We start from the raw sequence: 17,937 nt of genomic DNA on the forward strand, positions 1-17,937 counted from the left end.
TTGCTATCCAGTGTCTAGGGCGCGGTATTGGCAAGCAGAGACCAACCCCTCTTTCCCACCGCCGTTTACCTCCCCAACCAAAGTCTGATACCGATTTGCATACCTGGGTGGAGTGAGGAATGCCGTGTGAAGTGCTTTTCCCAGGAAGCGACAGGAATCGAACCCGTGACCTCAGGCTTAATCTCGTGTTCGCTAGACTAGCCACTCGGCCACAACAGAGCGTACTGACGCCAAAAAGGCTAAAAGGAAACGACCGAGAGCGCGTACTAAGATAACATGGCTGGCATGAGAAGCAACCGAGAGAGCGTATTACAGCTAAATAGGCTAGCATCCGGGCTGTTGAAAGTGCTTCGGGGGAATCAGCATTTAAACCTACATTTTCATAGACGAGAAGTTGCAATAAACTAAAAACCTACTCTAAAGTCAAAACTGACTTCACATTGGAAAATTACCTTTCACCAATTCGTAATAAAACCTTTATAGGTAACATAACTACTGCTTGGAAAAAAAGTCACAATATACCAGCCAAACAGAGACAATGTCCTTCATGTCAAGATAGCGTTGAAGATAAATATCATTTTCTAATGACATGTCCCGTATTTACTGTAACGTTAGATAGACAAAAACCTATGAATCTGATCACTTGTTAATCCAGTAAACCCTTGCCAAGGACAAACACAGACATTTTCAATCTACTTATGTCTTGCCCCGACACTGTATCCACGCACTTAGTCCAATATATAAAAAGAGGGAATGTATTATAATAGACAGAAACGTTTGACGTACATTATGGCAATACGCAATTTACATTCTTGTAGTAGTAGTTTTTGTAGAATACACTAGTATGATATCTAATGTATTGCTTACTCTCCGAGCAGAGGAGGGGTTCCGGCTGGTTTTTGACGTGTTTTTAGGCGTTTTTGTCGGGATTTCTGCTTTGTCATTTTTTTTGTCTCTACAAACAAATAAAAATGACAAAGTAGAAAGCCCGACAAAAACGCCTAAAAACACGTCAAAAACCAGCCGGAACCCCTCCTCTGCTTGGAGAATATCATTGTTGCCATACATTGTGCCATGTACAATTGTCGAGCAATAAAGTTCATTCATTCATTCATCCGCATTAAGGACGGCGTCTACAAGGCTAGGTAGGAAGGGTCGCAATTTCGCCAGAGGCGAGACCATGGACGGGTAGTAGATCTCGCGGGCGCGGGTCGCCCCGCCGCGGATGAGGGCCTGGGCTGTCTCGTTCATGGGCGCGGCCATCTCCAGCATCTCCTGTCCATTCTCCCTTTTCTGTAAAAAAGATTGTATCTGCTTTACTAGCCTGATTTAATCGCGCTTATAGCTAGGGTCGCATTTCCCAGCCGGGGCCCGACCGGGATGTTTGCGAAAACGAAAAATAAAATATGCATATCAAGAAAATACACAATTTCTAGTTAGGGGTAAATTTCTTACGTTTTGTGTCTTTTGTCTTTTATATCATACTTTTCGTTCCCGCAAGCTACCCGACCGGGCCCCGCTTTGGAAAAATGTGACCTAAGCATAACCGGTCGAGGGGAGGGGCCATTGCACCCCTGGACAGCTGGAGTTTGGGTTATGCAGATTACTGTTTTACTTCTTCTGGATCAAAGTTGAACTGACTTCCAAAGAATGTTTAGAATGCATTTTGAGTGTGCCGGTTGCGCCGCTGTCGAATATTTGAATACCGGGTTTATATGAAGATTACAGACCCACAAAAGCCCTCTGATTGGTCGACGACATCTGGCTATATGATAATATCCACAAAAATGGACCTACCCAAAAGTCATTCGAGATCAACGTTGTAATTTTGAACCCGAAAAAATTGACTTGCCCAAATTTTCGACTAATCAACTCCATTCTTTGTAAAGAAATGAGTAACCCACTGCTTCTGTTACGTCACGTTTTACAGATACGACGCGTGACTCGGTGATTGCTCATTCTTTGACAAAGACTTATCTTGAACAGTCGAAAATTTGGTCCAATTTTTTTTTTGCGTTGGAAATTGCAGTTCAACTTTAATCCAGAATGACTTATACCAACGAATATGCCCAGCATAAGGTTCATAAATAAACGTGACACAGAACAGTCTACCATACCTCATACATTTTCTCCACAATCGGCGTCCTTACGAAGCCCACAATAGCCAGGGTGACGGACACGTCCTGCTGAGCCTTCATCAGTTCCACACGGAGGGAGCTGAAGAATCCGTCCAGACCGAACTTCACGGCGGCGCCCCACGCCATGGTGGCGAAGGGAACTTTTCCTACAAACGAGAGAGAGGACGATCAAAGGTGGGAGCAAAAAGCTAAGTGTTGACGTTGTCTGTCAACTTTGATGTTCGTGGAACACTGAGTGATGGTGATGGTCTGTGAATGTTATGTTTTTAGGCCCAGTCACATACAAGGTTACGGAGCTATCCGCCGACATGATCGGTCTACGACAACCCTTGACGTCAGATCAAGACAGCTGAATTTTACACGACACTCATCCACGACTTTCAGAATGTCCTTACGTAGTAAACCTTAGCCTCCACTAGGCCGTCCTACGGGCGTATGGATCTTAGAATTCGGCAGAAAAAGGAATATTTAGCCAGTAGAATGAGTCCAAGGTGACGATCACATGCAAATGAAACTCTGGCGAATATTCTCCCTATAGCCGGCGTAGTTAGTCTGGTAGGTAGGTAGGTTGGTTGGTTGGTTGGTTGGTAGTCGACGTGCTTACGCACAATCGGGGTTATACCGCCCCTTACGGGGTGACATACCTGGCTGATACAAGACGGGGATGCACCAGTTTCCCGTAAGTCTGCTGGTAGAGACTAAGTAAACCTGTCGATTGTACTAAATGTACGACGTTTGTGTCAGGGCCCTTACCATGAATACCGGACATGACCACGAGATGTCCTTTGCTCTCCTTCAGCAGAGGCAGGGCCAGGGAGGCCAGCCGGACGTAACTGACCAGGTTGACCTTCAAGTAGTCCACGAAGAAGTCGATGTCAGGGTCATCTTCCCAAGACGTCGTGCCGAACATCTCGTGAATGTTCTTCAAGTTCGACCCGTCATGGTTCAGGACTAGATAGTCAAGATGCCCTGATAGAAACCAATTGTTAACGCTTGAAAGCCACTAGTAACATTTGGAAGCAAATGCATAATGTTTACCTTTACGTGGTCCAGCCTACAATTCATTGTTCTGTTTCCTTTACGAGTAACCATGGGGACAGCCACCTGTTCCAGGTCGTTGACCTTACTTGTTTGGAACGGAAAAAGAAGAAGAGGAATCCAAAAGGAGAATCTGAAAAGGAGAAGAAGAGGGAGAAGAAATGTAGGAAAAACAGCATGCTTTCCTTTCTCGAAGGTACCCCCACCAAAAGAAATCAATAAAATCTATCACCGTCTTTACACAGTCATTTTCACCTGTTTGATATAAGTAATGACATGATAGTTTTATGTTTGATGATAATATCTACCGAATTTCTCCTTGGCTGTTTGAATGGTTCTCTCACAGTCCTCCGCCTTCCCCATGTCCCCGGCCACGTAGTGCGCCTCCTGGGCTCCCAGAGACTTCGCCTTCGCTACGACCTAGAAGGCGGAACTGAATTGTCGGTCAAATTTACAGTTGTCACAATACCAATGAGGATTTAATTAGATATTTAACTTAATGTGATCATTTATTAATACAAAAACGAAAGTCACACACAAGTGGAACAGGTGCAACAAAGTATAATTTCTTAATTAAATGATTTCTATATTGACATTATATAATTATATATTATCCCACTTCTGACACCATGTCAGGGGTCCTATCTGAGACAGAAATGTTCTTATATCGCTAGCCTCCGTTGCAGGCTTCTTCACGGCGATTTTTAAACTTATCGGGGCCAGAATCTTTGGCTGGGGGCCGTATTTGCTTGAGGCCCCGACGGTATCAGTTTGGGATACGGTCCCCTAGCAGTATTATATCGCTGGGTTGTGTTCCTAGCTGAAAACGCGAATGCTTTATTTACTCATTCCCTCATCAGATGTTCATGCGCATGTGAGAGTCTGAATCTTCTCCTTAGGGGTCTCTCGTACCCATGCATGTTATTCTACGTCAGCTCATCAAAATAAATCACTTGCTACAGATATTCTCACCTCCTTCAGCCTGTTCTCCCTCCTGGCTGTGATGAGGATCTTTGCTCCCAGCCGGGCGTACTGGTACGCCATCTCTTCGCCGATACCGGTACTGCAGCCCGTGATGACGACCGTGGCCCCCCGCAGAGACTCTTAAAATCATAGACGTCGTTTTTATTAATTAAACTGCATTTCATATCATGATTAGGCTTCCAACATTATCATTCTGTGCAGTTTGGTTATCAATGTCTCACGTGAGAGTAGGTGTTAGCTACATTTAAATGTATCTCCATTGTAAATATGAATGTTAACTTCTTAACTCAATACCTTACCGATTGTGTGTTTAACGTAATGATCACGTCCCCCCCCCCCCCCCGTTAGCCCTTACAAATAGCTTTCGCTAGTTGGGCAACCCTGGCATTTAGATACGCTGTACATGCTAAACCAATAAGTAAATTAGCTACCAGCGTGTTCTTTTGAACAAGCAAATTGCTAACTTTCACCCATGACATGTTAAGATAACCAAATATTAAACTCTATCGCATGGGAGGTAGAGTCAGAGAAAGTCAATGCATTCATGTATACAAAATAGTGACCAGCCCCTCCAGCATTTGCTACACTATGTAATCGAACACCACAGGGTGTCTGCTACTTTACCAGTAGCCATGGAGACAGCCCGGCTCTGGTCCTACAGGTCGTTGACCTTATTTGTTTGGAACGGAAGAAGAGGAAGAAATAGTATAGCTTAGAGCATTGCTAAAGGACAGACTACTTGAAGTGTTTCTTAATGATAACATACAAAAAACGCTGAGCCTCCTATTCCTCAGCTCGTTCTAGTTACTTGCCTACCAACACGTATAGGGTCACAGTCAGGGAAGGAAAGACAGTGTGGCACACGGACGTCGATTTGCAACATTGTAAACTAGATTGAGACTATATTATGTTGAATCTTTACCTGGATCGAAGCCATCATCGTAGTTCCAGTAGACCCCCAGCCCAACCGCAGCCAACACTACCACAAGACTGGCCCACGCAAGACGCGACATGATGCAGGTTTATCGAGCAGCAAAACAGGTGGTTTACACGAGACACAAAACAGGTGGTCGCACGAGAGGGTGTAACCGGGTCAGAGGCTACACTTCCGCGTCTCGTTCCCAGGATCTCTATCGTACACACATTACACCGTTTGGCCAACGTGGAGTTTTCTAATAGACATAGTAAGGTGTAAACCAGTAAGTCTTCCGGTAAGTTTTGGTAGTCTATATTTTGCAGTTCAAGTCCGTGTTCTTCCCCCTTTTCTGCGAAGACTTCGCCTCGTCCGACCGGCTGCAGTACCGTTATCAATCGCTATCACACGTCGGGCGCTATTATACATTGGCGTATACGCTAGATCATATATGACATTATTATTATACGCTACCATACATTGCTCTCATCAGCAGAGATAACCAATGGTGGGAAGTGTAGTCTTCTGAGTTCTGACCAATAGCAGGTCAGGATTATTTCCAATTGGCCAATCGCAGACCAGCATTGTTTTCACCGATGGTGGGTGAGTCGATTGTCTTTGGCCCGATTTCCACACAAGTTTTAAGAGTCGACTCGGGGCTTTGGGCTGCTCAAAAGTACCGCTACTTGAGTGTAATCCCCAAGCCGGTCTAGCGATTACAAAGACCATATCCAACTGGCAAAAAGGAGTTTTTATTGGTTGCAAATTGGATAAGGCCTCTGCAACCGTTCGATCTGCTTGGATGAGGACCTTTGCTCCTAATCTTCAAGCAGATCTAACGGTTACAATAAAAACTCCTTTTGCCAGTTGGATACGGTCTTTGCAACCGTTAGATCTGCTTGGAGATTACTTTGCTCCCAGCCGGGGGTACTGGTACGCCATCTCTTTGCCAATACCGGTACTGCAGCCCGTGATGACGACTGTTGCACCGCGCATTGTATCTGGAAAGAACAGACGTCGTTTTGTCTATGCTGCATTTTCTATATTCGGCATCACAGTCAATAAGTACATGTATGTTATAAGATTCCACTGCATTCGGTACAATTCCCAAGTATACTGATGAAATTGCACTGTATTTAATGACATTTCTAAGAATACAATTCCACTGTATTTTGCACAATTATTAAGTATGATCATAATGAAAGTCCACTGCATTCGGTACGTTTGATGAAATTGCACTGTATTTGGTAAAATTGCTAGATTGCTGGTGAATAACAACAAACAACAAGAACGTAAAGCTAAAAAGACTGGCACGGGAAGCGACCGAGGGAGCATCTCGTTAAAACTGTCTGTTAGTAACAATTGGAAGCGCTTGGGGGGAAGCAGCATTTTTTTTACACCTCCATCTTCAACATGAGGGTGTCTACAAGGTTAGGAATGAAGGCTCGCAGTTTGGCCAGAGGCCAGACCATGGACGGGTAGTAGACCTCGCGGGCGCGGGTCGCCCCGCCGCGGATGAGGGCCTGGGCTGTCTCGTTGATGGGCGCGGCCATCTTTAGAATCTCCTCTCCATCCTCCCTTTTCTGGAAAAAGAAATTGAATCCGTTTTACTTCTTCTGGATCAAAGTTGAATTGCAATTGCCGACAAAAAATTAACCTACCCAAAATTAATTCTAGATCAAAGTTGAACTGTAACTCCCTCACATCATGTCCGAGCTGGAGTCGACCCTAGGATCGAACCCCAGGATCCACGGAATTTGATCTAGATGAGATGGCGAAGCAGCGGGGTTGCGTGATGCTAGGGTCACATTTCCAATGCGGGGCCCGGCCAGGTAGCTTGTGGGAATGAAAAATACTATATAAAAGACAACAAAACTTACCCCTTACCATAAATTATGTATATTCTTGATACGCCTTTTTATTCTTTGTTTTCTCAAAAAGCCCGGTTGGGCCCCGGCTTGGAAATGTGACCCTAGCATAACCGCTTGCGTCACGGGGACGGTTCAGAATTACAGTACAGTCTACCATACCTCATACATTTTCTCTGCCATCGGTGTTCTTATGAAGCCCACAATAGCGAGAGTGACGGACACGTCCTGCTGAGCCTTCATCAGTTCCACACGGAGGGAGCTAAAGAACCCGTCCAACGCGAACTTCACGGCCGAGCCCCACGCCAGGGTGGCGAAGGGAACTTTTCCTACAAACGAGAGTGGGAACGATCAAAGGTGGGAATAAAACTGTATTGTTGTCGGTGACATACCGGTATTTATACCCGCGTGAAATACCGAACGCTGACAATACCGAAAAAAAATCGATTGATTGTGAAAGATACTGGGCTCCAGATCTACAGGTGCCTGGAAAGAGTAGAAATTGGCCAAATAGACAGATAACATGCCAGTGGAGTTAGCCGACCGGACAGTACAGTTTGTTCAGGAATAGGCAAACTGTACTCCCGGCCGGTAAATTTCTCTGGCATATTATTTGTCTATTTAGCCAATTGCCACTCTATTCGGTCACCTCTGGAGCATGATATAGATACATGCATCAAGTTTTACGCGCGTTATACAATATTTTTGTGGCGTAGGATTTTCAGCGACGTTATGACAGGGCTAACAAGGTTGACAAGGATCTACAGGAACCCGTACCGTCCACGATAGTTAGATTTTGCGCGACACATCCGCGACTTTCCTAAGAATTTTCTGTCGCAAACCGGTCGTGCGACGAACCCTTACCATGCACACCCGACATGACCACGAGGTGTCCCTTGCTCTCCTTCAGCAGTGGTAAGGCCAGGGAGGCCAACCGGACGTAACTGATCAGGTTGACGTGCAGGTAGTCCACGAAGAAGGGGATGTCAGGGTCGTCCTCCCAAGACGTTTTACCGAACATCTCGTGGATGTTCTTCAGGTTTGAACCGTCGTGGTTAAGAACTAGATAGTCAAGACGCCCTGAAATACATCAATTGTTAACGCTAGAAAGGTAACATTTGCAAGCAAATGTATAATGTTTACCTTTACATGGTCAAGCCTACAAACCAGTGTTCTGTTTACTTTACCAGTAACCATAGGGATAGACACCTGGCCTGTTCCAGGTCGTTGACCTTATTTAGTTGTTTCATTTAATGAGAAAACATTGATATCTACCGAATTTCTCCTTGGCTGTTTGAATGGTTCTCTCACAGTCCTCCGCCTTCCCCATGTCCCCGGCCACGTAGTGCGCCTCCTGGGCACCCAGAGACTTCGCCTTCGCTACGACCTGGGGGGGGGGGTGTATGGGGGACAGAACGGTCGGTCAAATTTACAACTGTCACAGCGTTTGACAATGAGGGTAAAAACATGTGACGTCATATGGTGATTTATTAATACAAACATGACATAAACGTCGCACATGAAAGTGAGACAGATTATTTCCATGTGGTCATATTGTTCTATAGCATCCCACTACTGATACCATGTTACGAGTCCTGTCTGATCTTGGAATGGTCTTCTACCGCTGGGTAGTACCACTAGTGAATAACTCCATTAAGCATTGATGCAGTTTCTGTTGCTTTATTCACTCAGAGGTCTCTTGTATGCATGCATGTTTGTCTACGTTACCTCATTAATATCAACCACTTGACACATTGATATATTTTCACCTCCTTCAGCCTGTTCTCCCTCCTGGCTGTGATGAGGATCCTTGCTCCCAGGCGGGCGTACTGGTACGCCATCTCTTCGCCGATGCCGGTACTGCAGCCCGTGATGACGACCGTAGCCCCCCGAAGAGACTCTGGAAATCATAGATGTCGTTTTTATCAAACTGCATTTCTTTTTATGATTAGGCTACCATGCTTACAGCATAATTATTCTGTGCAGTTTAATTATCTATTAGTGTCACCTAAGAGTAAGAGTTAGCTTACCTTTAACGTTAGCTACCAGCATGTAATGTTCTTGAGAACAAGCAAATGATTAACTTTCGCCCATTACGTGTCAAGATAATCGAAGATCAAGGTCCAACTTATGGTGGTACAGTCGGAGAACTATCGTTGAGTGGAATTCATTACCACCGAGTACAGTAGGAAAGTTCTCACTAGACAGCTTTAAACAACGCTTGCAGCTAGATATTCGAAGGTTAGGTGTGACGGTGCAATACAACCACTTGCTGCTGTGCCGCGTGCATGCAAAGCTGGTGTGTTACGTTACAAGGATTGCCATGGGAGCACGTGCCTACTAACACGTGTTGGGTTTTAGAGAAGGTGAAATAGTATTGTAAGACTTGCGAGATTGTATTAAAATAAGAATAAGACTGTAACGTGAACGTTAGTACGTCAAATCTTACCTGGATCGAAGTCATCGTAGTTCCAGTAGACCCCCAGCCCAACCGCAGCCAACACTACCACAAGACTGACCCACGCTAGACGAGACATGGTGCAGGTTTTAATATCGATTGAGTACCTACACTGGCGCGGTTCGCACGAGACACGCGATTTGCACACAAGAGGGCTGAACAAGGTCAAAGGCAATACTTCCGCGTCTCGTTCTCAGGATCTATGTTTTGCAGGTCAATTCTGTGTTCTTCGCTTTTCTGCGAAAACGTCAACAAATGATGGGAAGTGCATTTTTTTCTGACCAATGGCACGTCAGGATTCTTTTCAATGGACCAATCGCAGACCAGCATCTGTGGTGGGCAGACCTTTATGAGACTTGACGGGTCGATTATCTTTGGCACGATTTACACACATGTTTTCGAAGTTGACTCGGGGCTGTGTCAGCTGCTTTGGGCTGCTCAAGTGGAGTTTTCCTACTAGAACTCAAGTCGTCTCAAAAACGCGTGTGTACACCCAGCCTTTAATTCGATTCGTCATCCACGGAATACTGTGTACGTCTTTTTTAAATGCCTTCTTAGTTCGCGAGGATTTAATTTCGTCGTAGATAGATAGATAATCGAGTGATCGTGGTGGTTTTGAGTTCGTGATAGTGTTTTAGTGTCACATACTCAAACTGCTATAGTAATGGAAACACCCGTAAGCCAGTCGGGAACCATCAACTAGCGACTCGTTAAGGTAGCTGCAGACGGACAGTACAGAGTTTCGGCAGTGCTGGCGTGATCATCAACTGCCACTGATCTGAATTAAGGATTTGACTTGGATTCACATTCTTGATAGAGATGTATTCAATTTTCGACCATAATAGGTGCCTCCAACACATCGTAATAATAAATTAATGAATAAAGACCTTTATTGCACACACATACCCACTGGGTTCAGTACAGGTCACAACAGAAAATATCAGTCTACAAACACATAAATACAATGACAAGCAAGCACTAGTCTAATAATTATATGAATTTGGCCTCTTCTCGCTTCTTAGTAATGGTGTAAGTATAGGTGCTTAATCATCAAGGGTTTGTCTAAAGCCATTAGAAATATGAACTTTTCCGTGTTGCTAAGGTGTATAGAATAGGGAAACATACATTGCATTAGTTTATAAAGCTCACCTCTCTCTTCGTTGTATAGACTACATTCTACTACAAAGTGTTGCTAATGTATAGTACGTACTTGTAGCGAGAGAGAGAGAGAGAGAGAGTGAAAGAGAGAGAGAGAGAGAGAGAGAGAGAGAGGGAGGGAGGGAGCAAAATGCTTTATTTCGTCCGTGATGAAGTAAAATTGAGATCTTCTCATAATCAGTTAGCTAATGCATAACGTCATCAGCGAAGTATTCACTCAGTTGCGGCAGCAGAGATATGAGTTTTGTGATAGACCAGACGTAGGAGGGATAGTAGATCTCCCGGGCGCGGGTCGCCCCTCCCCGGATAATGGCTTGGGCGGTTCCTTCCACCGGAGCGGCCCATTTCAGTGCCTCTTCACCACCGGGTAATGTCTGAAAGAAACAAAGAAAGATGAAAGAAGCGTACAGAAACTCTTGAAAAACAACCAACGTTTGCAGTAATTGACGGAAACACCTCGTAAGAGCGCCAGCTTTAGCTCTTCACCGATTCAAGCATTCCGGAATAAAGCGAAGAGAAACGTTCTTAAATTTAAAAGAAAAAACGGACATTAATCTTTTATTTACACCCAGAAAAAAAACCTGTAGTCTGCGAGAGGAGTAGAATACTATTTGTCGAAGTACATTTGAAACAAGAAATGCTTACACAATAACCCGCTCGGGAAATGCTCGGCAAACCCTCCCGTCCTCAGCCCTGCTCTTTTGAACGGACATTTTGGGTATTGGGGGCGTCCCTGGCAGTTGCTCATAAATAATTAATGAGCTAGCCTTATTTGGCACAAACAGCGGTTAGTTTTACCATGAATAATTAATGAGCTAGCCTTACTAGTATTTGGCACAAACAGCCGTTATTTTGTTCTGAAATGTACTGAGACCGGGAAGGTTTGCCGAGCATTTTCCGAGAGGGTTTCAGCGCTACTAAAGGAGGGTGTCTGGGGGAAGTGACATTTCATCATACTGGCAAAGTTTCGATGATTTTCGGAGTGGCGATGAAACCCAGCACGGCGAGAGTGACGGACACGTCCTGCTGAGCCTTCATCAGTTCCACACGGAGGGAGCTGAAGAACCCGTCCAGACCGAACTTCGCACAGCTGTAGAAGATTAGCCCTGAACCTGGTATTTTCCCTACAGAAAGCAAAGTACAAGTTTACAGTTTAGCCGCTATGCCACGAAGCTCCTTCCGTAGTAGTCCTTTCCATGACTTCTGGTACCGACACCCCTCACAAGAAAGCTTGTCGCTGAATCGCACAACAATGTATCTTCCTAATTTCAATTCATTCACAATATCAAAGCATGCTCCTTGAATTTTTGAGCCAAGAACTTTCATTTACCCTTTTGATAGCACGATGATGACCTGAAATCTTGACAATTTTAGTGCAATACCCCGTTCATTTCTTACATTGGCGCAGATTTCAAGAACCAACAAAAACATTTTGCGGAAGCACATTTCACAATTTCTGGTTGAAATTTACTTGTAATAGATTTCGAGGTCGAAATGCCCCCCCTGAACTAAGCCGAGACCCTAGTACTTCGGGTTTATATCGACTCTAAGGAACATTGATGGTAACCTAACTTACCTTCTTCAACTTAACAAGGCAACACAGTGTAGCGCGTGTTGTAACCTTACCGAAAATGGAAGACACGACCACGATGTGCCCGCTGCTCTCCTTCAGCAGAGGCAGGGCCAGGGAGGCCAGCCGGACGTAACTGACCAGGTTGATGTTTAAGAAGTCCACGAAGTAGTCCACATCCGGGTCTTCGTCCCACGACTTGTCCTCGATAAATTTCTGTTCTAGAGTCTTGAGACTGGATCCAAGATGGTTCAGCACTAAGTAGTCCAACCGACCTGAAGTGGTTTAAAGATACTTTTTTTACCATACAGCTATGTGCTGATTTCCTGGCGAAACTTCTTTTTTAATAGTATCAACCTTATTGATGGCATAGGCGGATAACACATTGCACGAAAGGGCTTTAAACACTGTTTGCATGCATATGGATAGTTATCACACGGTCCGGAACACCCGTATCAGGCCAAGGTATGACATAAATGGCCATAGCTATTTATATTTCACTTCCCATACCTAGAGGTATGGGTAGAGTGAAATATATTGTATTTGTCTGGTTCTTCTTCTTCTTCTTCTCCTCCTCCTGACAAATCTTCAAATGGCTTCTACTCCGCCATTTCTTAACCAACCGACCTGAAATTTGGTGTGGAGGTTAGGATGGCAAATACCCCCAGGCCCTTTTTTAATTGTTTTGAAACAGGCCTTAAAATCCATTTTATGGAGGTTTTTTGGGGCATTTTTAGACAATTTTTATATTTTGGGCTCCTGTGCCCTGGTATTACAAGCGAATGACCCGGAATTCGGCACAAGGGTGCCTTGAACATGTCCCTACAGGATTTCAATCACATTTCTGGTGTACATCACTTCAAAATGCTTCGTTTTGGGGGACTTTTGGACCCATTTTCAGACCAAAAACGGGTCAAAAGTGCTGTCCCCGTTCCATGTTCTATCTAAGAATCCATGTTCTATCTAAGGTTCCGGGCGTTCCATTTGCTGCTGGCCAAAGAACATGTGTTCTTTTCAGGTTACCTGAGGTCATGTTGCAGGTAAACACGCAAGCCTTTGCACTAAGAAGCTCTTGGCGTCTCGCAGAGCTTGAATAGAGAATTTTTTTTGCACGGGTGATTTTGAAACAGTCAATTTATGCATCGGGAGGGACTCCGAGGGAGATTGGCAAAGTATGATGCTCTCGCAAATGTTGCCAAATAAACATGGTTTTTGGGGCATGGTCAAATTTAATTATGGCGGCTTCAACCACTAATAAATCACGACTTGACGACGAGAAAAATGCAATCCGTCTCTGAATTGGTTGTGTCGCACTTATATACAACTTATAATTAAACCCATACCAACGATGATGATATACCACTAGGCCGAGGTAGGCCGATCTGATCGATTTCGAGCAGGTTTGCATGCAGTTTCACTTTCCGCACCAACAACCTTTGACCCAGGAAGTAATACTTCACAAGCGCCTCTCAAAGCGCGATCGTCTACACATGATGTGAATGAATATCGGCAAACTTTTGAATTGTTGAAATAATTTTACTGTAAAAAAGACAGGCATTGTTGGCTTTTTATGCGGTAGTTATCTAGCACGTTTTTAATAGTTCATTTTGCATTGTAGGGGTTCAACACAACTTTAATTGTTAATACTTTTTGAATAGCAAGGTTAAGATTAGACTAGAAATTTCATATGCTATTTATCTCATAATGATTTAACGTTACATATGAAATTGTTTTACATAAAATAAACCAATGTCGGTTCGGCGGCCTTTGTATGTGTTTTTACGAAGCCCCCCCCCCTCCTAATAGTAATAGGTTGTTCCGAACAAAGTTCAAAGATCACGTCGTAGCCGAGGACGCATCGTTCGATTTCATCCAACTCGGCGTCCTCTATACGTACAAGGACGTTTTCTTTGCTGTATACAACTACAACAACCCACAGAACGTAAGAAAAGAACGACCCTGTTGTGTTGGGAAACATGGCCACTGCAGCTGAACGTCCAGTTGTGCTTCTTTTCTCAGACTCGATATGTAAGTATATCGCGAACCATTTACCGCCATCGCATTTTAAGCTTTATGTACGTGCAAACCGTGGTGCGAAAGTTGCTGATGTTGCTGCAAACATTTACCATCACCACAATGCTGACTTTGGTATACCTACTGTAGTTTGGGTACATGTTGGCACCAAAAATCTCTCGAACGGTCTACAGGAAGTCATGAGAGACTTTGACAAACTGATTGCCATTGCAAAAGACCGCTTCCCCACATCTACTATTGTTATGTCTAGTATTTTGCCAAGACTTGACAAAAGATGCATAGATGATAGACGTGTTACTGTGAACACAGAGTTGGCTGCGCTGTGTAATTCTCGGGGTGTTCGGTACTTCTAACACTGTCCTTACATACTATAGGTGATATGTGTGAAGGCACTGGTCCAACATGGGCATCTCCAATACCAAAACTGTTTTCTTCTGAGACATTTGACTCAATATGTGTGATCAATAATGTCTTTGTTCAACAATTCTACTCGGCTTGGACATAACAAATCTCATTCTCCTGTTTCAGTCCTACAGATAGGACCCCCCCCCCCCGATGGAAACAGAACTTGGTCCATGAGAAGCTGGATGGGGCAGACAGACCTGGATTGCAACTAATTCTTGAAATATGTATAGTTCGACACAGATGTACAGTTTCCTTTAATTTGTTCATATTATTGTCATTTACATGAACTAGTTCTTGAAATGTGTATATTTGGACACAGATGTACAGTTTCCTTTTGTACATATTATTGTCATTTACATACATACATGCAACATGATTGTGATATGAGGTTCAATTTCTATAAGTAAAGCTGTCTGGATTTGTAGTGTTTATTATACGTGTATCTTTCCATATGACCAAGTATACAAAAAATTATATAGATTTTGGGACAATCTTTTTATTATTTCTTAATTCCATTTAAATACATGCGATAGAGTTGTGAGAAAAGTATAAATTTACAATTTTGTAAGTAAAGCTCTCTAGCAGAGTTGTATAGTTTTGTATATTTGCATAGTGTTTGTGCTATTTTACAGGGTGATGCATAGTATTGTACTTTTATATATAGTGTATAGTATTGTTGTGTATCTTTGCATATGTTCAAGCATGTTAATGAATGTAGATGAAGAATAAATAGATCTTGGGAAAGTCTAGTTGTGTTTAGATGGAACTTTGGATGGTCCATTTCGTCAAAAGATCAATTATTGCATGGGGGAGGGGGGAAGTGAAATATGCTGAATTTGCTCTTAAAGCAAATGACGGCCAGTCTAGTTAGGTATGTATTTGTTTGATTGTTTTATTTTGTTTTGTTTTGTTTGAACCTTTGTTTATTCTTGAGAAGCTCAAATCGGCATTGAGGTCATGGGGGAAGAGGTAAGGGTAAAATATAATAGAACAGAGATACACAGTCATTTAAGTCCTAACTCTATCAACATATATCATTACATATATACGGTACAACATGTACAATCGGTACGACATACAACATATAGTACGGCGAAAGCTGGTTCATGGTCCGTGTTCGTTCGTTTTGTTCATTTCCGTTATTTCAAGAGTCCCTTAAACTTACTTAAAGGAAGTCAGATTCGGAGCAGTACGTGTGTCTGGTGGTAGGCTACGGTATGAATGCATGTTTGTAGAGAAGCCAAGTCGGAGGAAGAACCGCACCGTCACGGCACCAACCCCGGACTCATCCTTCCCCTGATGCTAAGTTTTTGTACCTTTGTTGTGTTTAGAAGCATTGTCAAAGCCTTTATGCTGTAGAAAATATGTTTTCCAATACAGTTACAAGAACATATCTTAAACTTTGACTCCATTCCAGGTCGATGGGGGATCTCTGAAAGGACAGCTGCTCCACTGGGTTCAGGACAACAAGGAGCTTTATCAGTCTGTTTTCTTTTGTTTCACTTTTTTGATGTCATAAGAATTCCCAAGACTTGTATTGAAATGTACTGTAATGTATAATGTATTTTGGCGCCAACTTTCCCGGACTCATCCTTCCCCTTGTGGCCACCAGCGACCATGCACCAGACGTGGACAAGGCCCTTGAAATCTCAGCCAGCGAAGCCAAGCCAAGAGATGTTTGTATGTATTTTATTGTATTGTATGTATGGCCATGACGATTGTAATGGCTTAAGTTATTGGGCCTACCGAGTTTCTCCTTGGCTGTTTGAATGGTTCTCTCACAGTCCTCCGCCTTCCCCATGTCCCCGGCCACGTAGTGCGCCTCCTGGGCACCCAGAGACTTCGCCTTCGCTACGACCTGCCAGAAACGTGTAACTCAAGTTTAGATAAGAATTTCAATTGTAGCATTTATGCATTTCCAAAATTTCCCCAATCTCACGTAAACCGATGCCTTCTCACCTCCTTCAGCCTGTTCTCCCTCCTGGCTGTGATGAGGATCTTTGCTCCAAGCCGGGCGTACTGGTACGCCATCTCTTCGCCGATACCGGTACTGCAGCCCGTGATGACGACTGTGGCCCCCCGCAGAGACTCTGTAAGACACAGAAAAAAAGGGTGAAAAATCTTAGCTCCTCTATAGGTTGTTGGAAAATAGTAGAAATTGGCCAAATAGAGCGATTAATACGCCCTTGCGCCACAAGAGGTCCCTAAATTGCAAAATAAACTCCTTTGGCTGGCTACTCATCGGGCGTACTACTGTTAGCCATTCTAGTTTGGCCAAGTTCTAATATTTTTCAGCAACCCATAAAGTCTAGTAGAGACTACAAAAATGTATTGTGCGCACTTCATTGTTAAAGTAGTCGTGTTAGTGTTTCCGCTGTGCATGCATATGGTATTCAAAATCACATTTCAGCAAACCTCTAAAATTCACCAAAGTAACCCGAGATGCCATACTTGGCTATGTCAGTTAAGTGTGTCGTTCGATATATCGATCCATACTGAGCCCTTGACTACCAACAGAACTTGGAGTACGTCTTTGATCTAATACAAGACAGGACACAGTCTTGGCAGAACACTCTTACAGTCGGGGAGCAGTATAACCCCGCAGTTTGAGTCATTAGTGTGGACCTGCATTATAAACTGACCCCCACCTGGATCGAAGCCATCGTAGTTCCAGTAGACCCCAATCCCAACCGCAACCAACACTACCACAAGACCGGCCCACGCTAGACGAGACATCACTGCTCAAATCGTCACAGTACAAGCAGCCAGTTCCACAGCTACTAGCACACAGGGATTCCGGATATTCTAGTCATGTGACACCGCCGTGACGCGACCTTGACCTGTCCCAGCCTGCCTTGCGGGGTCAGAACTCATGCTAGTAATGCACGAAGCCGCCGTTCTGTATCTAACTTCCGGTTACTACTGTCAGTAGTCAGGAGGACTAATAAATCCCCGAACCTGGAAGCAACGTCTGCCACTCAAGTGCACTTGACCTCCGACCTCAGGCCCCTTTTTTGCGCAAAACAATGTCGCGTCTGCTGTGGCATTGAAAACTCATTTTGCCAGTTATACACGGTCTTTGCTAGCCTCTGCCAGGCTCCACAGGTCGCTGGAAAAATAGTAGAAATTGGCCAAATAGCCGGATAACATGCCAGATGAGTTAGTCCGCTAAAGGAGTTACAGCTTGCAGGACTAACTCCCCAGACATGTTATCCGTCTATTTGGGCAATTTCTACTATTTTTCCAGCGACCTGTGGAGCCTGGTAGAGGCTAGGTCTTTACCACCGTTAGATCTGCTTGAAGATTACTACAGTAATGGAAACACTGTGCCTTAACGGACAGCCAGTTAGTAACAGCCAGTCGGAAACCAC

The 17,937-nt window shown here is 44.0% G+C and overlaps 3 protein-coding genes and 1 long non-coding RNA gene across 4 annotated transcripts; 1 reads left to right on the forward strand and 3 right to left on the reverse strand.

Annotated features, from left to right (window-relative positions):
- Positions 1-519: 519 nt before the first annotated feature.
- LOC136436156 (hydroxysteroid 11-beta-dehydrogenase 1-like protein) lies at positions 520-5,252 on the reverse strand. Its single transcript, XM_066429936.1, has 6 exons — positions 5,083-5,252; positions 4,149-4,279; positions 3,485-3,596; positions 2,892-3,107; positions 2,118-2,284; positions 520-1,293 (listed from the first exon to the last, which is right to left on the reverse strand). Exons 1-6 carry the CDS (start codon positions 5,171-5,173, stop codon positions 1,108-1,110), a joined length of 903 nt encoding a protein of 300 aa, XP_066286033.1. The 5' UTR covers positions 5,174-5,252; the 3' UTR covers positions 520-1,107.
- A 1,040-nt stretch (positions 5,253-6,292) lies between these two features.
- Positions 6,293-9,528, reverse strand: LOC136436157 (hydroxysteroid 11-beta-dehydrogenase 1-like protein). Its single transcript, XM_066429937.1, has 6 exons — positions 9,391-9,528; positions 8,711-8,841; positions 8,217-8,328; positions 7,806-8,021; positions 7,104-7,270; positions 6,293-6,656 (listed from the first exon to the last, which is right to left on the reverse strand). Exons 1-6 carry the CDS (start codon positions 9,476-9,478, stop codon positions 6,468-6,470), a joined length of 903 nt encoding a protein of 300 aa, XP_066286034.1. The 5' UTR covers positions 9,479-9,528; the 3' UTR covers positions 6,293-6,467.
- Positions 9,529-10,254: 726 nt separating this feature from the next.
- On the reverse strand, positions 10,255-17,565 carry LOC136436155 (hydroxysteroid 11-beta-dehydrogenase 1-like protein). The gene is made up of 6 exons (XM_066429935.1): positions 17,215-17,565; positions 16,526-16,656; positions 16,313-16,424; positions 12,184-12,402; positions 11,515-11,681; positions 10,255-10,931 (listed from the first exon to the last, which is right to left on the reverse strand). Exons 1-6 carry the CDS (start codon positions 17,300-17,302, stop codon positions 10,743-10,745), a joined length of 906 nt encoding a protein of 301 aa, XP_066286032.1. The 5' UTR covers positions 17,303-17,565; the 3' UTR covers positions 10,255-10,742.
- On the forward strand, positions 13,799-15,315 carry LOC136436169 (uncharacterized). Its single transcript, XR_010756008.1, has 2 exons — positions 13,799-14,155; positions 14,690-15,315. It is a non-coding gene; the product is annotated as an uncharacterized lncRNA (long non-coding RNA).
- Positions 17,566-17,937: the final 372 nt, after the last annotated feature.

Source organism: Branchiostoma lanceolatum, chromosome 6 (genome assembly GCF_035083965.1).
Source record: "Branchiostoma lanceolatum isolate klBraLanc5 chromosome 6, klBraLanc5.hap2, whole genome shotgun sequence".
In the NCBI taxonomy this organism is placed as follows: Eukaryota; Metazoa; Chordata; class Leptocardii; order Amphioxiformes; family Branchiostomatidae; genus Branchiostoma; species Branchiostoma lanceolatum.